The sequence below is a fragment of the Atta cephalotes genome (assembly GCF_000143395.1).
Source record: "Atta cephalotes unplaced genomic scaffold scaffold00005, whole genome shotgun sequence".
NCBI classification, from domain to species: Eukaryota; Metazoa; Arthropoda; class Insecta; order Hymenoptera; family Formicidae; genus Atta; species Atta cephalotes.
The window spans coordinates 1,940,321-1,962,821 of record NW_012130069.1 but is presented as its reverse complement, the minus strand read 5'-3'; the positions used below and the strand labels follow the sequence as shown (position 1 = coordinate 1,962,821).

Here is a 22,501-nt window from a genome sequence, read left to right as displayed (position 1 = left end):
TGCGTTGCGTGAGTTACAATCGAATGTAGGTCCGGTTAACAATGAATTTAATCGCTGTCGCATAGCACGGTAAATTGCAGATCGATTTACCGCGAGTTACATCGTGTGAATTGCAATCGAGTGTACCTTCCTGTCGACATATTCTAAATTTAACCTGCCATTTATTCTAAATTAAAAAAGAGTCAGTTTCTTTATATTAATAACAATATCAATATAAAAAATTAAAGACGTTTCTTAAAGATATATTATTACTGATATTTTTTAACAAAATAATATTAAAATCCGAATTAAAAATGATTTCAATAAGAAGTAGATATATATTTTTTTAAATAATTAAGATAAAATGAGAAAATTTTTATTTAAAATTGTATTGTTAAATATTAAATGTTGACCTTATTATATATATGCAACATTTATTTTTATTCGAAAAGTCAATTTTTAATTCTGCTCACTTTTTGCAGAAACTATATATTTGAAACATCTTTAATAAATAATGACAACAAAATAAATTAAATTACTATTTTATTCTGAAGAAATTAGATTACTAAAATTAAAAATTAATCAGTTGGAAGTGCTGCCGATCTTGAGATTTCTATTTCAGTCGTGCGCTTGGTTTCGAGCGACGATCGTTAGACAGACTCTCGATGATTTTAAACGCGAGCTTCTCATTGCTGCTGCAACTTTTCTACGCGCGATAATCATTGCCTCTCGAGACGTTCTCGAGACGGATATTTCTGTCCTAACCAATACCGTCACGCAAACCTTCAACCTCACTGGCGAGACCTTCGGGGGCTCTATAATGGTACACGGATACGAATAAAAGAAAACATCCGGGTGGTCCATTATCTTGCAAGAGTCATGCCGTGCGGCTGGAAGTCAATAGTTCACGGTGAACGTACGGAATAATTATTCTGTTGCGACGCGAGTATACTGAGTGCTGCAAACATTGTTATTTATTTTGATAAGATCTGGCAATGATCATAGTTGTATGTATTACACATACAAAATTGGATATCTATGTGTGACTCATGAGTTGAAACCAAACGGTATTCTCTTCAGTTCCGTTTCCGTTGTCCTTGAAAGATAGAGAAAGTAAGCGATGCTTTCAACACCGTGTATACGCGAGTCTGTCACGGCTTTATTGACGTGCGACCACGCCTCAGATCGTATCTCAATGCTCTGAATGGCCAGTTAGAGATTAGACTAGTAGTTATCGATGATCGAAACGCTTCGGTTGCACAAGTGTCTCTCGCCTCGCTCAAATGAAATCAGTGATTTTTTTATTGCAATGTTACGCAATACGACACAATACGAAATAGACAAAGCGTCTATCAAAAATTACTTGGTTTCCTCAGCTCTTTATAACATGATAGCGCTCATCGACGAGAAAATAAAAATAGGAAATTATTCCCCTAGCATGAATATAATATTAGCCAGGCTATATAAATTAAATGGCAATATATTTTTACCAGTGACCTGTAAAGACTACGTCTCTACTAAGAAGACGGACGTTTGATGAATGGAAATGTTTGTTGGTCGGCGTGCGCCTTTCGCAACAGAAATGCCGGCAGAAAGAAATTCAGTCGCGATAGCGTGAAGTATGAGGAAATTACGGTGAAACCGACATCACGTTGCGAGTCACATGCATGCGCGCGCGACGCGTCCATAAATCCCGGAAATGGAATCCCACCCACCGGTCCGCGTACCGTCTTCCGCAAGGACTCCTTTTTCTTCCAGGACACCTCTTTCTCTCCGGTAATACCTGCAGGACGTAATCGGTGATCCCCAGAAAGTCGGTGTGCTTGATAAGTCCTGCCACGTCGGGCTTTGAAAAAGCTCCAGCAGTCTGGAGACCGAAAAAATGGCGACAGAGGAAAAGAGTGAGGGAAGGAGAGAAAGAGAGCGAACAAAAAGGAGGAGAAAAAAGACGAAGGGAAATGATAGAAAGAGTAATGTTCCGAGAGGTCTTGCCAGGATGCCCAACCGTTGGAGATTATCGGGCTAAACTGAAATCCGGAGCGAAGGCGCTCGTAAACGCGAACGAATCGTCCTGTCCAGGAGGTTGCAGGGTGTTCTCCTGCAACCGCCAATAGCTTCGTCCTGGAGATATATGCCGGCAAAGGGACTAAGGGCTAAGGACTCCAGCGATAATAGTCTTACATGGATGTTAGAGAGATCGGTGAGATCAGATCCGCATAATTCTCACGTAGGAAGAACATTCTGCTAGAGATCCTCAAGTAAGAAATTGGACACCATTTGGACAGCTTCTGATTGGTACGCTATTTTTCAGGACCTACTAAAGACAGAAGAAGATAGATATAAGATAGAATGAGATATTTTATTCCGTCTTATGCATTATCTGTCTCATTTTAGCTTAAAAAAGTTTTGAAAAATATGGCGGACTAATTATGTATGATGTTTAAACTTGACTATGTATGATGTTTGAATTTCTACATTCCACGAACTCTTCGTGCTTTCGGCAACGTAATTTTTGTACCGCGATCGATTATTGCTGCCGCTGCTACAATTTGTAATGCTGTGTGAAACGCGCAATGCGCTCTATTAATATTCTATTGATCCCGAGACATTTAATATTCACACGTTTATTAGTATTCGATATATCGCGGAGGGAACTGCCGCGGATGCAATCGGTCGGATATCAAATATGAAAAGCGCGGTGCCGCAAAATAAAATGCAATCCGGCGCGGATCGATACTCCCAGTATAAAAGCAGCCGACCTTTAAAAAAAACACGCGTACATTTTTTTCTTTGTGAAAAAAATTTCCACGCTCTAGACGTTGATTCGTTTTTGATTGCGTTTTATCGTGCAAGTTAGATTAGAGTCTGGCAATACGCGAGTTGATGCACCAAGTGAGTAAAAAAAAAAACTGAAAATCTTGCCTGGAAGAGGCCGATTTTAGAAGAAAGAAAAAGCGGAATTTTCGGGTTCCATAAAAAAAAATAGACTCGTAAAGTTGCAAGAGGGGAATAGTCGAGGTTTTTGATAAACAAAAAAACGTACATCTTTCGGCTTGGAACTTTATTAACCGCGTTTCCATGACAGAATGACCCGCGACCAATCATAAAGATTTACTGGTTGCGGTGCGTAAAAAAAAGAAGAGAGAAAAATATCCACGAAAAACATAGACGATTTATAATATATATTATAATAAAGGGCCCTGTTGTGGACCGCGAGGATTTCACGATGGCGGCTCGATGATGAAGCGATAAACGCTCGGTAAACGTCAGACTTCTGGTAGCAAGTGTGTTTTAACGCTTATTCCCGTGAGATGACGAAACGATCTTGTTACTTCCAGTATAAACAGGTTTTAGAGGCGATTTGCCGGGGTTTGTCTTTATAAGGCGGGACGAATCTGCGATCGCGAAGGTGCTCGTTATAGACGTTAAGCATGAAAGGCATTAAATCATGGGAGTACGTGAAGGAAAATTAGCGGCGTAAACACACGCTCCTACGAAGGGGCGAAATTATGCAAGTGGAGATTATCTTGTTAAATGTGAGATTACTGTGTTTAAACTGCGAGATTTTACGGAGAAACGTGGCATTTAAAAAATTCATCTAAATACGGATTAACGCGAGGGTGAGAAATTCCTCGACATTATTATGGCGACCGTGATGAGATGCTATTTCCTAGCTAAGAACGGCGATGAAACGGGAAACGGGCACTATAGTTTACTGTGCCTAAAGCAGACGTTGTTACTATCTAATAAAGTTATACCACGTCCGATAAAAATTTTACGACGCTAATAATACACGCAGAATTTTTCGCGCTTTTAGTATCAATAGTTTACATATCAATATCAATTTATCCGCAATAATTTGTCAAACAAATGTAAATTTAAACTGTAAATTTAAAATCTGTTTCTAATTGTATAAGCGTAGGTGTAAGTGATTGTAATTGTAAGAATTGACCAATCACAGTCAAATGTGAGGAGAATATTCGAATAATCAATTTTTTTCTCTCCTTTTTTTACGTACCGACCGCAATTAGTAAACTTATACAATTGATCACAGGTCATTCGCAAGAATCTGTGTGAAACGCACGATTAATAAAGTATATATAAAATTTTTTTTAGATTTTTATACGGGAACAATATAAAAATCTACTCTCGATGCTCGAACACTCAGAATGGAAGATGCAAAATTCCACATGGCAGACGCAGGATTAAGAATATAATTTTTACATATTCTTCTAGCTAATTCCATTGGCCTCTGTACACATTAAAAAAAAATTACTGTAAAAAAAAATTGACGAAAGATGTGGGTTTAATATAAATATAGAAATCGTGAAATCCTCATACATTTTATTGCGCTATTAGATATTAAGTATGCATTTTATAATTCTAAATATTTACATTTTATTTTTACACTTAAATTAAATCAGTGTATAGATTAAGTCAATGGCTTTAATGTGAACCAGAGCGCACTAATGTGTCGAACCGAATTTGCTGTAAATAATTTAACAGAAAGAAAGAAGGACAATAATTATCTCAGAGAAAACATTGTAAACTCAGTCTAACTATTTCTGAGATCTTTCTCACGAACGTGACTCAGTTCCTTTCATGAATTGGCTATTTGTGGGAATTGAGTCATTTATCGGAACATTCTCGTCACGAAGCGTGCGTAGATCGGCGTCTTTCAATCGCCGCTTGACCTTGCTTTCAACTTTGCTTCAAGTCTTGGGAACTCTGTTTCTTTTGATTTTTCTTCTTCTTAACGAGCAAGAAACAATAAATCTACTAAACTTGGCGATGTATCTCGAAAAAACCGCACATACTTTCTAATTTATTATTAGAGTTTCTAATTTATTATTAACTCGTCCCGTTTTTTCTCTTACATTTTAATTTATTACTTTCTATATTAAATCTTTCTCCTCACTTTCCTCCTTTCATCCTGTCGTTATCCATTTTACTGAATTTTATTTTTTATAAATTCAAAGTACGTATATTCCTATTTAAATTCTGTTTACGTTTCTACCTAATTTACATTTTGTTTTATAATCTAGTTCAGTTTTTATTCTACGATTTACCTCTTTTTATCCCTTTTCTAATCATCTTATTTTTATTACTAAGTAAGCCTTAATTATAGCAACAGCTTTGCTGACATATATCTTATCTTCGCGTATACATTTTTTATTTATACTAAGGATGCATCGAATATCTGGAAAGTATCCGATATTATCTGGCAATTTTTTATTATCCGGATAGCCGGATGTCATTAATATTCAGGAATATATCCGATAGAAATTTGATAATCATTAAATTGTTTTTTCTTATATAAATGTTCTAAAAATAAGTATGCATATTCATGATACTATAATATCTCATTGTTGTTAAAATTACAATCTTTTTCTCTATAAGCTTCCCCCTTTTTTTTTTAGAAGACACTTTCTATCTTTCGATATCCGGGATCCGGTGATATTAATTTTATGATCTCATGCATCCCTAATTTATGCTCTTTACAATTATCCGATTCATTCAAAATTAATCTAACGTGCAGTAAAAATTATTACAATTTACTTTTGTGTTATGTGCTTCACATTTTTTACTTCACTTTTTCAATTATATGTATTTTATTCTATATTGGTGGTATGAAAATTTAATGATTTGTAAATTAATGATTTTTGCAAGAATAATAAGAATATTCTAATAGTAATTTAATTGCAAGGCTACTGAATGTATTTGGAGAAACCACGAGCAAGTTCTCTCCGAAGCTCTCGAGACTTCCTACCATCGGATCGGCCAGAACTTAATTAAACCTCGGTATCGCCAGCCATTCGAAGGGTGAAAGAGCCGTAGGGAATACCCCCTTAACTTCAACAAAGCCTAAGCGATTCTATGTGTTTCTAGGTAGCCAACCTATCAATAAGAGACCAAGCCTATAACTCCATAACACCATACGTTATGGAGATAAAGCGGATTCAAATAGATTCTAGCATCGGCCTGTCCATTCGCAATTCTCGGGGATGATTTCCACGGAACACGTTTACCAATTGCTCGTCGACAAAGTTGATTTCTGTCAATCAGGCCAAAAAGACGGCGAAAATGACGGCGGCTTCGTCGATACCACAGCGATCTGTATCTGTTTCGATGTATAACGTGTATTCGCGTGTACTTGCGTGCATATACGTATGCGTGTATATGTGCGATGGTAGCTGTGCGCTCGAAATGGGGTGACGTTGGCGGATGAGCGCCGCACAGTGGTCGAGGGGTTGTGCCATGGGGCAGAGACGTGAAGGGTGGGTTGGGTGGTTGCTGGTAGTGTGTATTGATCGAGCGAGGAGAGGAGCAGCTCGACTCTCTTTCTCTCTTTCCCATTCTCTCTCTCTCTCTCTCTCTCTCTCTCTCTTCCTCTTTCACTTTGCACCGCACTCCGCACGAACGTTCATCTACCTATACGATGTTTCGGCCGTGCGCCACTTTTTCCTCTCTGGGCTTTCTCACTTTTTTCCCTTCTCTGTCCCTTTCCTTTTTAACTCCCTTCGCGCAAATCACCCCTCGCTGATGTCCACGTCACGGTCGATCGGCCGTTGTTTCTGCCGATCGACAAACACCGACAGCGAATTACATACACCCAGGAGAGCCGATTCCGACCTCCTCGACACTTTGCAACCTCTACGTGTTTGTCTTTCCTTTTCTCACTCTCTGTTTTTCTCTTATCCGTGGTGAAACGTTTGTCGGATTCCATTAATGGGGGAGAGCCGATCGTTACTGTGTGAATACACTGACAAAATGCAGGGCACGTTAAGGATCGATACGAATCCAAAGGTATAAATTTCTTTGAAAGATGAGCCGTTATTATGACGTCAGTATTTAAGTTACTTTGTGTGATTATTTTTTTTAATTTCATAATATGCTTTTTTATGCTTTATAATTACGGAAATGATTTCTTTCTGTGTCTCGTGCCTTACCTTGACAATTTAATTCACGTTTCCCTGAAAAGGCCGCGATTTATGACGATAGTAATGTAATCAGAAAATAATGATCCACGTTCTCGAGCAGAAACCATAAAATTACGAATACTGTAATCATAGTGCCGGCAAGATAGACACGAGCGGAAAAGGGGAGAGGGGACTTACCGGCGTAATTTACGGCCCAGCCAGGTGCGTCAGAAGTTGCTCACCTTACGACCTAATTGGGTTTAATTACATCTGACTGAAAGTTACGGCGATGCGCGCGTGTACGCCGGCTGGATTACAATTACCGCCCGTGGCAGCTGATTTAAGTTGTATCGCGATCAGTTTATCTTTACTCCTTGTCAGGTAACGCGATATATTGTTAATTTCTAAAAATTTGCATGTGTATACGCGTGTGTTTGTATAACACAAATAATTAAAAGAAATTTTTTAATCCTTCATTGACAATGTGAAGTTTTTCATCACTCTTCATCCGCAATCTGGTTCTTCAAACTTTACCCTTCATCCGCAATCTAGGTCTTCAAACTTTAGTACATATTTTTGTATTGTATCAGATTGTATAAAAATTGAAAAATTCTTACATACACGGAAAGAATAATTTTGTTAGGTCATCAAAATAATTATATAGGAAATTTCAACATGATGAGCAATACTGCAAAAAGTTTGGGCATTCTAGCAATCAATTTGAGTGTCCTACATAATTATGTCGATAGTACAAAATTACAAAATTACTTTTTAAATCTGGATCTAACGAAAACTGTTCTTTCTATATAAAAATCTCAACCAGTTTTTACTGTAAGAGTTACTATCGTAAGAGTTTTAAATATATTTTATTTATTTTTTTATATTAAATTCTCATAAATTTACAATTAAATTTAAAATAATTTAAAAAATAAATTGTGTCTTTGAAATCCAACGTCAGTGGAGAGTTAAGTTTCAATCCCACCAACGTTTCTTCTTTTTTTTATATATTTATAGACATCTCCCCATTTCACAAGATGTTTCGTTATCATATTGCCATCTTGATTTACGATCATTCGAGACGAATCTCAGTGTTTCAGCCGCTCAAATTGACCGCGTCGTCGTCCATCCAGGCGATCATTGATCTCATAACACTGTACGGGATACATTGATCGATCGATGCGCCCGGTGTCAATAACCCAATATTCCAGATACTACACAGTCGCAATACCGTCAATCCTAGGATTAACGGCATTAATAACGATCCTCGACTATAACGTTATCGCGAGAACCGAGTTAACGTTCCTCCAAAACGAATTACGTCAATGCGTCAATATCGCGATTTCATTTCCGATAAAACGCTCATCGGTTCGTTCGATTTAAACCTGATCAGGAAATACGACATTACCGGAATTAATTAATAACGCGTTTAATAACCGAGCACGTCACGCCGCTCATAATGTTTGTAATTCGATAGATCGTTGCGTTCTGATTGGGCGGAACCAATGTATCCGGAAATGAATGCCAAAAGAATTCCCCGGGTGTTAATTGACAATGGAATTCCGGCAGACACATTCGATATCTCGTCGATCGTAGAGATCCTCAAGTAAGAGATTGGTTCATATGTTTGGTCCGCCAAATTTTATTTTTTATTTACTTAAGATAGAAGGAGAGTTGCAGATTATGCATCTGTTTTATTTCATCTTGCAAGTCCTAAAAAATATGGTGAATATGTATGGTTTGATTCGCCATATTATTCAATTTCTTTTTAGCACCAATTAAAAGTTGTCTAAACTATGTCCAATTTTTTATTTCTGTAGAGGATCTCTAGTTCATTGTTCTTTCACGCATCTTAATACAAAATACAAAGGTATTCTCTCAAAACTTTTGGCAAATTTCCAAGACATCCCTCATACCTAACCCACATATTTTTGCAAAATTATCGTTTGGCTTTGCGTGCTGTACGTTGTTATTGTTCACATCGTCTTTTTTGTAAATTCAATTACGTTTTACTCTTTCTTTTTATAGAGATGCCTTTTCGATTAATTATTTTTCGAAAAATTATTTATTCTCGTCTTCGAAAAGCCTTTTTCAATCACGCTCGATATTTTCTCGCCATTGCAACATGCGGAAAAAAGTTTGAAAATTTCTTTTCAAGCACGCGTTGCACACGCACAGTTGGTAATTTTCTTCTGTTACAAGCGACGAGAAGTAGGTTCACCAATTAGCGGCACGTATAAGAAATTATTCCGATTATTATCGAATAATTAACAAAGTCGAATACCGAGTGTGTATCGATGCATTCACTCGATTCTTAGGTAGGCTATTTAAATGTGATACAATAATAGCAGAAACCCAAAAACTCTTGTTAATGATCGTGCAATCTTTGTTAAAGGAAATTGAGACTGATCGCCGATAATACGGAAACGACCTCTACACGGGAGGGTGGCAGAAGGGTTAAACGAAAGGGGAGAAGCAATAAGTGTCATGCAGCTGCACCTGCGCGACACGGAGTAAAATTTTAGACTCTCAAAACAAGAAAGACTTCAGTAATTTTATTAATCATAAATTTTTATAAAAATTAACGAAATTGCTTACCATTTAATTTCTTAGGAGATTACGTATAAAATAATACCTTTTCGACAAAATTATGACATCTAGTCGATCAATATAACATAAAATTACAATTATATGATTCTATCAAAAAATTAAAAAATTTAAAGGAAACGATACCGTTAATGATACCATTCTCCTTGCGCAAACATTTTTCTTTCCGCTTACCCTAAACTTTTAACATCGAAGTCCTTCGTGCGAAGTAAGTCAAGTCGATACCGAGGAAAAGTTTTCGCTCACAGACTCACGTACTTGGTTATAATCCTGCCGATTAAAGGCCTCGAAGTCGAGAATCCGTATTCCTTGAGTACGTTCAAAGGAAACGTGGCCCTTAGGTACTTCCTCTAATGCCCGAACGATACTCAAGAGAGGCAGCTGGCGTTAGTCAGCAAACCGCTCGACTAATCCCTTAATTACTTCGACATGGTTAGCGACCCTGTACTAACCACATCGGTGCCTGGTACTGTTCTCCGATCGTTAATTAAAATGCCTTCCTTGCACTCACACGATTCCCATTCGCGAGAAAATGCGTGCGTAAGAGTGCATCCCAGACTAAGCAGACATAAAATACGTAACATTTTATTTTAACAGCACTTCGAATCGATTTCATAGATATTGCACTTAGATTGTGTCATACAATTTATAAATGTGTCAAGTCAAAATGTAAAAGCTGAGATATATATATATCCACATAATAAAATACCGAACATTGAAAGTTATTAATTATTTAGAATTGAGAAAATAATGTATCGTGAAAATAACATTAATTGCACTTAATTAGAAAAAATATATGTAAAATGGAAGATCGAAAAAAATATCTGTAGAAATATATAATAAAGTTTACGCTGAAAAAAATGTTCTTGTTAAACCAGTAAGAATGATGTTTTGATGAAACCAAACAGAGATTCTTATAACAATCAACATTTACCAAAATGCCATTCTTGGCCCTTTTGTTGGTTTAATTAGAATATTTTTCTCAATCTAATAATTGAGCATTAGAGCTCAGCTCAGCTTAAACCTTAAATCTCTCGAATCCCTTAAATCGCTCAAATCTCTTTATGGCGAAATGATATAATATGAAAGCGATTCGAGTGAATCACGAAGGGAATCGCGTCGTTTAAGGATTAATAAGCGAGCAGCGCAATCACGACAGACATTGCCATTATCTCACTACTACGATTCATTCCCCTTGTAATGCGTTGCATGAACAATGCTGATTCAGGTACGGCTGCGAGGGTGTGGCGGAGTCCGCTCTCGTCGACGACACCCTCAATGGGAATCCCCGCTCGTCGTCTACGTCGTCGTCGAGCGCGATCCTGCCTCAGTCTCACGCCCTTCAGTCGGGATCCGCGGGATCGATCGACGCTGCGGACACTTCCGGGTCGAGAAAGTACGTACGAACACACCCTCGTGGTCTCGTGATACCCCATCCCTCTTGCAGATTTTGATCCGCTTGCCATCACCGTCCCATCGCTTCTCTTTTGTGTGCCCAAGTTGTTGCTTCTGTTTGTTTCACTGTAACGAACGGCGTTCTCGTCGAAATGAAACGCTCCCGTTTTCTCGTAAGCAATCCTATGCAGATTAAAGCCGCTGTTTGTAGACGATGTATTCGCATTATCGCTTACGGGATGCTGTACAGAGTATTACGAAGGGATGGAATTGCGAGCGTTAAATCAGGAAATCCACACTGGCGTCCGAGAGACACCACTCTGCTTGTTTTGATTAAACTACGATATTGTATCGCATGTTTTCCATTGTAAAATTATTCTTTCTTGTTTTTTTATAAAGTTGCCTTTAGAGCTGCTCAATATTATTGTATTATTATTTTATAATATTATTGATGTTTGCTTTAACCAATTCAAAACAAATAGTCTGGAGACTCAATATATTTCCAGATCAATAATATTGTACAATATCAAAATATTATGCAATAATATTGATCAAGAATCGCTTATGAAATGTTGGATTTATTTTTTAAATTAAAATAGACAAAAATTTACAGATTATTAAACATCAAGATCCATTTTAATCGAATATAGAGTTTTTCTCTTTTTTTATGTTATTCATTTCGATTCATCGATTCCTTTTCTATTTATTATTATTTATTTTTGAAACACGTGACTTGTTCCCGCAATTATAGTATATTTTAAGGCGAAATGCATAAGAATGCATATCACGGAGCACAATTTCCTGCAATTTTCGCCGCTTGTACTTTCAGTATACAGATCTCTCTTACAGTTTCTGTACGTCGATCGAAGAGTAAAATAAAATTTCTCATTGATAGATATTGAACTTTCGAACTTTCGTATTACAAAGTAAAATAAACTTTTTAAAGACTAGAGATTTTGCTTTTTTCTTCGTTTTGTTTTAAAAAATATGTAGCACTCTGTTCATGATAAATGAATAGCTGGATCAAATGCAAGAGAAAAATGCGAGTATTGACTTGTGCCAGGCTTGCTTTGTATTATACTGGCCTCCGCGTAAAATTGTTGTCACAATCGCATTTCTCTATGTTACGTTGTTGCAATGTGATAAATGAAATGAACTATGTTGAACAGTTCTGAATGATTATGGACCATTGGCTGTCCTGCAACCACATTATTGTATGAAGTCATATAGACAAAGCAAATAACGAGTGACCGAGCATGAATGAACAACTTGCTTCAATAAGTTCCAATGACAGCAATATGTTCGCAATGCGAGTTTATTATTTGCTTCATCTAAGGTAAACGTCCTAATGACCGGACAAGTACCTACTATGTCCTTTTATACAAAATTTTATATATTTGTTTATATTAGATATTATTAATCTTAAATGCTTTTTAAAATATAATATTATAATTTAATTGTTATCCTTAAATACAATTAAATTATAATATTGAATAGAAAAGCATTTCGAAACTTAATAATAATAAATTTTAGTGTGTCCGGATACAGATCCGGATACATATCCGGTCTCTGGGACGTTTAACTTAATTTTAAATTCAAATTTCAAATTTTTTTCATATTTTTTTTTAACTTAAAAATTATTTTGCGTTTTATTTGTAGAATATATCAAGTGAGAATACCCTTGAAATTTTATTCTCTCTTCACAATTTATCCTTAGTTATTTCAACATTGTATAGAGTTCTCGGTTCCTCACGAGCGCACGGTACATAATTTTATATCGTTTCCAACTACGAAAGCGTAATTTCTCTTCGCCCTCTCTTGCAAAGGACGTTTTATTTTACAGCCGCCGTAAATAATCTCCTGCCGCGGCCGACTCGTGTCGCAGTCGACTTCGATTAGCACGCGAGGATTTCTCGTGGTAGAGCGATAACGGGGACTCTTTTGCGATGAATCGATAGCGCGGTTTACGAGCGACACGGCACAGCCGATCAGACGACTTAACAAGCGGAAATCAATTTGTCATTCTACCGTACCATGGTCGATGACGCGATCTCGCGAATACTTAACAAAACAACCGAACGGTTCCGCGAGAACGTACACAGCCGGACAACGACGCAAACTGCTTATTTCGGTGATCGTGATTCGCCACGAAATGTCGTGAACTGGAATTCCTCGAAGTCACGCGAACGCGACCACAATCTCGCTTCATGAAGTTCCGCGATATATGACGAGGGGAAGAGAGTGAAAGACCAGAGAGAACTTCAGTTCAGAATATCGCGTGACCGCCTTATGAGATGAATTTAAACAAATCAAATGCAGTCAAGCCAGGAATAGTAATCGTCGTTAAATGAAATTTTTGGATTCAAAGCAAGCCGATAAAAATAACTGGATGTTTCTTCGAATCTGCATACCGCTATGATGGAATTTGAAGCTTGCACTGTATGTTATATCGTTAGTTTCCTTGTTGAACAAATAAGATTTATAACTCTTTATTTTCGTTGCAGTTCTTATAAACAGTTGTATCAATTTTTATTGATGCTAGCCTTGATTCTTTATTTTTCTTTTTTGTATCGCAAATGCACGTAAAAAAACGCAAGAAGTTAAAATATGTTTATAAATGTATATTCATGGCTCTAGGGCAAATGTATCTCTTGTGCTAGTATTTTTTATTGCTTGTGATTGTATGATACGAAAAATTATGAGTATGCTTATTTAAAAAACCAGACGACGCAAAGATTCTCTAAAGTTCTTAGATATCATAAAAAAACAAGCAATAGAAACAAGGAATAACAGACTACGTTTTACATGGCCCTTAATCGAATTTAATAATATCTGTATGAAACTGATCAATCACAGTCCTTTCTTCAGAGGAATAGCTATGATCAATTATTTCAATCTCTCAGAAAATATGTAGTGCACAGTACATGGTTTCTGATAGGTTGGAAATTGTTCCTGTTTCCTGTTTCTATTATCTACGTTTTTTCATTTTGTGTAAGACTTTAAAGACATCTGAATTCTCAAGACTTTTACACTAAGACGTCTTTTGGATCAAGACTTATATTGCTTGACTATTCAATGGACGTTGCAGCGATAGCGCGACTGAACCGAATTACGAGGTGAACTGAAACTGAGGTTTCTTGACCCTGATTTTTCTTGGCTTTGCACTACAGTTATTGCGAGAAACCCGACAACGAGACCGCAGAGATGGGCGGCGTGCCGCATGTGGAGGGTGGCCTGAATAGCGAGCTATACGCAGTGCCAGTGAAACGACGACAGCCAAAGGACCAGAAGAACAATGCGATTCTGCAGAACAATACCCAGGAGAAACCGACAGACATGGACAGCACCGATTCCGAGGATAAGGACGAGAATTTGCCGCCGGGTTGGCAGAAACACGAAGGTAGATATTGGAGTAGAATTGCGTGCAAATAGATATAAAAAAGAACTTGTTTCAAATAATCAGACAATTGCTTCAATCATTTCTTGTACTATGACACACAAAAAAAACTTTGGCAAATCAACATTTTGGATTTGTTACATTTTGGATTTGCTCTTATTACTGCCTTATTCTCTGCTGTGATTAGTCGATTTGCTTACTACTTCCTATTGTTTTACTATCTTGCGTTTTTCCTATAGTTTTAACTGCAATAATTTTTGTAATGCATTAGGAATTTATCATCTTGAGAAATTGTGTCAAATCTATTAATTTTATATTGAGATAAAAATTAATTGACGTAGAAATGAAAGGAAATGTTAATGTAGAGATAAAACTTTTCTAGATTCTAAAAAATTGTTTTCGAAAGTCAAGCATTTTCTCAAAAAGTTCCGGACAATCGAGATATTGATGCTGGAAAAAGCTCGTATTTAACGCTAAATGCTGTACGATTATTGATTCACGATAGTAATGAGTACTATTTTCGTACCCCATGTTTCCGGAAACGTGGCAAGGATTTAGATAATATTGATAGAAAAGAAATTGCTAAAGTAAAGAGATAACATAATATATACAAAAAAAATAAGTTAAAAATATTATTTAAGCAAAGATATATAATATCAGGTTTTTATTTTCTCAATTTTTCTTATCTTTTTTTTATTTATGAAAGTATATTGACAAAATTGACCGATAATTAAAGTTATCGCGACTATTATAAATTTTGGCTTTCGAATTTTATTAACGATCGGATCTAATGCTATTTTAGATGAGAATGGACCTTATTATTGGCATGTGAAAAGCGGAAATATACAGAGAGAACCGCCAGAGGCTCCTCTGCATTCGAAAACGGAAGCACGCCGAAGCCTCGTTAAGGATAATGATAGCGTAAGTAAATAATTTGTCAAAACATGTTATAATTTATTATTATAAGATAACAACGTAAATTATTGTCTAAATAAAGTATTATACAACGTAAATTATATATTAGTACATGCACTATTGATTAAGATTATATAACATTAGTTCAAAGCTTTCCATTCGGTATCATAATTTTTGTTTGCAAATTATCGTTGCAGATAAACAATTTTCACACTTTAAGCGGTATGGTGAACACAGTGACTCGCAGCAACACAAGCTCGGCTCTGGATCAGGAATTAGAGAACAAGAGGAAGGTGGAATTAGCGCTCAAGTAAGTAAATCTCAATTGATTTACAATTTTTTTATGATTACCATCGATTCATCTTTATTTTTTTCTTTATTTTCTCAGACGAAGAAGCTATCCTGCCAGAGCGGACTCCGAGGGTAGGGACAAGCCAATCAGATTTGCTGTGCGATCCTTGGGTTGGACGGAGATCGCGGAAGAAGATCTGACACCCGAGAGAAGCAGCAAGGCTGTCAATAAGTGCATCGTAGATCTTTCACTCGGTAGAAACGATCTTTTGGATGTCGTCGGACGATGGGGTGATGTAAGTTCCTTCACAAACTAAGTAGGTTAAGTGCATTATTAATCATGAATTTATAAATGTACGAAATGAAAATATAATGTCTCAATGTACTAAACAAATGATAAGATTCAAACTGAGCGATATGATTTGTAAAAAAGCATATTTAGAACTTTTTATTCCTTAGTAGTAGTTAGCGATAGACTGATTTCGATTTTACTACGGTATAAGCACGCGATGAGAGATATGTTACAAAATATTTCAGGGCAAGGATCTATTTATGGACTTGGACGAGGGCGCGCTCAAACTGATCGATCCGGAGAATCTCACTGTACTTAACACTCAGCCTATTCATACAGTTAGAGTTTGGGGCGTAGGAAGAGACCACTGTCGGTGAGTAAATTATTAATTATGTTTAAATAAATGAAGGCACTGAATTTTTTGTCGAAACGTTACAACTTTTAAAATATAGAATTTTATACAATAAATATTAAATATATTTATTCTATTAATTATTTACATTGTTTTCATAAATGTCTGCTCTTTTTTGGACGGATCTAATAGCGAAAGGTAAGATATAATACAACGAATTATCGCATAAAATGAAATACAAAGTAAAATTAGAAGAAAAATTCTCAATCTGTCGATTCTTAAATGCGTATTGCTTTCAGGGACTTTGCTTACGTAGCAAGAGATCGATCGACCAGGAAACACATGTGTCATGTCTTTCGTTGCGACATACCGGCGCGCACAATTGCAAACACGCTTCGTGACATTTGCAAGAAGATAATGATCGAGCGTTCTCAACATCAGAATCTCGCGAAACCAGTGGACATCAATGGCCGAACAAGTCTCGCAACAAGACCTACGAATCTGCCCACTGAACATCGGCGTTTCCACAGAAACGGTCAGGCACTAGTCAGTAAGTACCAAGTAACCAAATAAATTAGATCTTTTATTTTATATATATATATATATATATATATATAATATTTATTGTTTAGTAAAATTAAATATTTTATTAATCCTGCTGGTCTGTTATTATACGATATTATTAGTCATATTATTTAGATCAGTATGATTGAAAACTCTAAAAAATAAAAAATTTTTTATAGAAAAATATATCTTATATTAACAGTCAAAATCATCAAATATCAAAGAAAAAGTTTTTATTTAAAATAATAAATTTTATTAATAAAATATATGTAAACATAAATTATATTTTAAATCAAATAAACTCGAATACACTAGCAGGATTATATTTATCACGAGAAATATATTTATAAAAAAAATCTTTTAGTTAGTAAGTTAACGAAAATTGATTCAGGAATTAGAAATCAGACTTTTAATAAATAATTACTTGGGAGAGAGTGAGATAAATTTAAGAAGTTAAATAATTCTCATGTTATATCTTTGCGCAGCACAATCTTTCCCAACACCGATGGAAGAACCGAAGAAGGTATTGCGAGCGCAGTATCTCGGATCCATGCAAGTCAATCAAGCGACTGGCATGGAAGTGCTGAACGAGGCGATAGAACATATCGTGACGAACACGCCGATTAATCAATGGCGAAACGTCAACGTCGCCGTAGCTCCTAGCATGATTTCCATTCTTACGCCCAACGTAAGTAAAGAAACGTCGACGTCAACAAAATTAATAAAAATGCAATCAACTATTCATAATATTGTAATTTTTTCAGGACGACAAGCTCATCACCGAATGTCGAGTACGCTACCTGTCATTCCTCGGTATAGGCCGCAACGTAAAGCAATGTGCTTTCATTATGCATACCGCACAGGACTTGTTCATCGCACACGTCTTCAATTGTGAACCCAGCAGCGGAGCTCTCTGTAAGACAATTGAAGCCGCTTGCAAGGTAAAGATTCTCTCTCTAGAAGGACTAAATCCTCTTAGCTAAACTGAAATATTAGATGAAGAAGGTATTTCTGTTTCTTCTTTAAGCTGAGGTACCAGAAATGCTTGGACGCACATCCACAGGGTTTCAGAAACGCCAGCAGTCTTAATACTCCAAACGGCAGAGGCTTAGGCGCAACTCTGAAATCTTTAGTTGGATCTTTGACTGGCCGTAGGAACAAGCAGGGCGAGTCCTGAGACGAGGCTCTCTCGCTGCAGGTAAACTATTTTTATCAAGATATCTTCCCCCAACATTAAGAAGTTTTATCATAAGTTAATTAATAATCTTCACATTAAGTCTAGAAATTTAAATTAAAATACAGAAATATATATAAATATATATATATGTACCACACACACACACACACACACACACGCGTGCGCGCGCGCGCACACGCACACGCACACACAGTTTGTAATCACTATAAGATACAAATAGAATTGTTGGGGATGAAAAGTTTTAACAAGCAGCTGGATATTTTGGATTATCAGATTAGTCCCCCGACTGTCTAGGAACTCTGGCCACTGCCTGCTGAGCGAGAGGTGATTCGACACAGGCATCTGCAGTCGCCGTTGACACTTAAGTACTTCGGCGGCTCACCGCCGAGCGCGTCCCTCAAGTCGCTGCTGTCGCCCTCCCTGGACACCAGGCGTATCCAGTTCACCCGTTGGGAAAGCAATCCCTAGAGAAACGTCAACCTGATGTGCCGGGAGGCAGCCGTAGAGCAAATGGATATTCTCTTTGCAACGTAAACGACTGAATTTCGCGAAGAATTGCGCAGAGTGCTATACCAATACCACAGCTATAGTGGACTACGCTTACTTATGTCGATATGATGTTATGTATGTTAATGCATTGAATCCGATGAAGGAGAAAGGTTGTCGCGAATTTACCGCGTTCCATCGAGGGATGACGTCGATCCTGTCGCGGAAATCCTTAGAAGGCAGCGTACCAGCTTGTGAGCAATATTCGCAAGAAATCAATGCTTGGAAGAAAAAACTCGGGGGAAGGTAGGAAAGCGGGGATGGGGAGAAGAAAGCGAAAGAATCGGAAGAGTTTGAAGAGCAAAATTGTTTGTATATACAAGATGGTGATTATCGCGCTAAGTTTTAATCAATTCGCTTGCTCGAGGGAAAGATGAAGAAGGAGCCCGCCAGTGGGATCTCGCGAGCGAATCAGGTTGTATGCGTGTCAGAGAATGAATGAGCTCTGCAATTAGCGTAGTAGTAAGTGTATATCCGCGAAGGCATTCGAGGTGATTCAAGGGGAGCCATAGAGAGCTTGCATATATATATTATATAAATATAATATATAACACAACATACATACATATTATACACGTGCGTGTGAAATCTCGGATATACAGATTAGAGAAGCAAGGACGACGACCAGAGTACACGTATACGCGAGTGCGGAGAACGTATTTCCATTTACACACGCATACATACACATACACATATATACGTATACACAGGCCAGCACCGCGACCGGGTATTCCACGGACGTCATCGCGTTTTCTTATTTCGGCGATGGTGCGCCAATCGAGCGCGGTAGATCCGGGGACAATCCGCAAACACATGCGCGCACGTTTACACGACGGCCAATAGGGAGTTTATTTTTTATGGCGAATTAAATAGGAGCTTTATGGGAGAGCTTTGCAGCACCTCGGAGATCACGAAGCCGATACGACAAATACTTATACCGCGACCGTCCTTTAGATTTCAACCAGAGGTGGGGGGAGGACAAGGGGGGAGGAATAACTTAGGCGAAAAATCAGTGGTGTGCAATGGTATCGAAACCACGCCCGATCGTAGTCGGTCGTTGTGCGCGCAATAACGTTTACACAACACCTAGAAGAAACGCGGTGATAATTGTTAAACCAAGAATAACAACGGTATTAATAATTATTATCGTCGGTGATAATTGTTATCCTCGTAAACGCAAACGCTAAATAATTGTTACCGCTAGGCGCATCGTAGCACGACGAATTGCAGTTAAAAAAAAATCGTATGCATATCAGGCCATCGCAATTTCTCCAATCGCTACTCCAATGAATAGAGACGCATGCTCGGAAATATGCTCGTACTAGAGAAGTCATTAACACATGAAAACACGTACGAAGACTTATTCCCACAGCATTTAGACACACACGTCTCATATACGGTAGGAACATATACAAGCCCATGGACTGCACTTCGCATTAATGATCGCCGCTATCTCGTAGAATTTAGCTGGGAACGTAACTTCGGGCACGTTTCGGTGATAACACTTGTATAAATCTGATCGCATCGCATCTCCACGATACATATATACATTCGCACGCGTGCATACTGATGACGATTGATGCGTAAAGAAGATTCACCGCTGTTTTTCTGGTTACTAAACACTACGATTAGACGAAACACGTGCACTAATACAATACACGCCTAATTTGTAATTAACCCTTTATTGGTTTTAACCTTTTAATTTTGTACGATAATCATAAAAAAGAGTAACTTCTTGATATTTTAAGGATTAATAAACTAATAAATTGTTCATCAAATCCTTATTGTGCCCAATAAATCTAAGTGGCATTTATCGATGATTACATACATGTATCCAGAGAGAAAAGTAAGCGAGATATGGGATTGTGAGCCACTGAAATTGCATCCTCCTATTTTCCTCGAGAGACAGCCTTTCCCATTCAGAAAATGTAGTCCTCGTCATCCTACGAGGACGGTCACGTCGTATGAGCCATCGTCGTTGCGAGATACAAAGTTGTGCGGGACCCAGAACGAAGATATTTCTATGTAGCGTTATAAGTAAGAGAAAAAAAAACATACACCGAGAAAAGCGAAAAGAAGAGAGGTGAGATATAATAGAGCGTTGCGGGAGAGTGTGCGTGAAAGAAGTATGTATGAGTATATGCTGATCGGGGAAGGCGATTATTATTATTATTATTATTATTATCATTATTATGTAAATAGTTCATTGCGATATTTCTCTCTTTATCAGTCATCATCGTCGTGAGATTTTTTCTTCTTTCGTTTCATATTGCGAACTAACGTTTAAATGTCGCATAACATACCTTATACAGGGAATTCGAGAGAGAAATAGCCGGTGGTATCGCGAGTCTTCGAAACATGGAATTAAAGGCTTTCGTGGCGGTGAAGCTCATTTCGCGAAGTCGAGTCGCTCCTGAAATTGCAAATCCTGATATATATCAATTCGAAGATTCGCAAGAGCGAGATTCTTCGCGAATCGCTCGCCCGCGTTCCATCGACTGACCCTTGCTTTTTTTCTTTTCTTTTTTCCTCAGAGGGAGAACAGCCTCGAGAAGCGCGCGAGAGAAATTAACAAATAGTGTGGCTGTAAATATGATATACAAGTATAGAGAGTAAGGCCGAAGCTGTGGGATTTAACGGACAAACACGTTCACGAAAACGTCATCGCACCGCATACGTGCTGATGCACAATCACTCGCATTCACGTACATACATACACATACACATCACAACACACACACACACACACTCACACACGCGCGTGCACGCATGATCCCAAGTAGATACAGCCACACGTGTGTATAGACGCGTATGTATGGAAGAGAGAAGAACTTAACACACTCTCACACAAATTGCGCATAGCTTAACTGTCTCTTTATATAGGTGTTGACACGTCGTCACGGGGGATATAATCTCGAATGATGGGGTGGACCGGAGTTTGGGAGGGTGGAGGGGCGGAGGGGGAAGGGGGTGGGTTTCAGGTGGTGAAACACGACAAGAGCCACTTATAATTGACATAGCATAGCGAACCTTACTGTATTTACCGTGACATGTAATACCCTTAACGAAGAAGAAATGCGAATCTACTGATAGAAGAGTTGTTCTGCACAAAAGAAACACGATTGCTTCATCGATAATTATAGTGTCTCTTTCTCTTTCTCTCTCTGTCTCTGTCTCTCTGTCTCTACCTTGAGAAGAGTACGTACCTCTCTCTATACCTTTATACTAATTGCTCTATTGATTAATTCGTTTCGAAACGAGAGAAGCGCTTTACATTCGATGAGACTCACGTCGCGCGACGACTCGCCTCATTATTACGAATTGATTACGGATTTACTGTATGATTATTCACGCTATCGCCGCTAAAAGCCTCATTGTTATTACATTGTTGTCATGATCACACGTCATCGTCGCGTTACTATAGGGGACAAATTTAAAGAACCGCCGTCGTCGTATATTGTCATACTATATATTATATATTGTTACACACCGATACCTTTGCGGAAGAGGTGAGAATCGTACGAGAGAGAGGAATCGCCGATTAATTGAAGATAGAGGTCCTTTCCTTTATTATGTATTATATCGACGATCGGTTCCTACTTAGCAACATATTGCATTTTCATATGCGATTACGCAATTTCATAAGCTGATTTAACCTTTTGGGCCGACCGGAACCACTCTCCTCTGAACGATACTCACTTAAGATGCCGCGAGAAGCACATAATTAGGAAGAAGCGGGACGAGGACATCTGAGTTCCGAGTACGTCCGCGATTTAGAGCGATTCGTCAAGATCGGGACATGACGAATCGCCAGCGTGCAAATGAAACGAGCAACGAGATTCTATCTGACGATACACACTCACACATACGTACACACAGTATTTTATAAAGTGGAATCTCGCTGCGTTTAAAGTAAAATTTCAAAAAAGAGCATGAAAGAGAAGACGAAACGGAATAGAAACAGCGCGTTTCGTGTGCGAGAGGACAAACACTTTGTATGCACCCGCCCCCATTGTTCATGCCCATTTGTATTGCGTAGTTGAGCCGA

At 37.8% G+C, this 22,501-nt stretch overlaps 1 protein-coding gene across 1 annotated transcript in view; it reads left to right on the top strand.

Annotated features, from left to right (window-relative positions):
- The window catches only part of LOC105626281 (amyloid beta A4 precursor protein-binding family B member 2-like), a 133,334-nt gene extending 115,448 nt beyond the window's left edge, over window positions 1–17,886 (top strand). The window contains exons 3-13 of the mRNA XM_012207584.1: window positions 10,732–10,899; window positions 14,069–14,298; window positions 15,098–15,216; window positions 15,408–15,520; window positions 15,599–15,797; window positions 16,039–16,166; window positions 16,338–16,343; window positions 16,445–16,695; window positions 17,195–17,397; window positions 17,474–17,650; window positions 17,737–17,886. Of these exons, the coding sequence (XP_012062974.1) occupies window positions 10,732–10,899; window positions 14,069–14,298; window positions 15,098–15,216; window positions 15,408–15,520; window positions 15,599–15,797; window positions 16,039–16,166; window positions 16,338–16,343; window positions 16,445–16,695; window positions 17,195–17,397; window positions 17,474–17,650; window positions 17,737–17,886 (1,744 nt within the window). The remainder of the gene's footprint in view (window positions 1–10,731; window positions 10,900–14,068; window positions 14,299–15,097; window positions 15,217–15,407; window positions 15,521–15,598; window positions 15,798–16,038; window positions 16,167–16,337; window positions 16,344–16,444; window positions 16,696–17,194; window positions 17,398–17,473; window positions 17,651–17,736) is intronic.
- The last annotated feature ends 4,615 nt before the right edge of the window (window positions 17,887–22,501 follow it).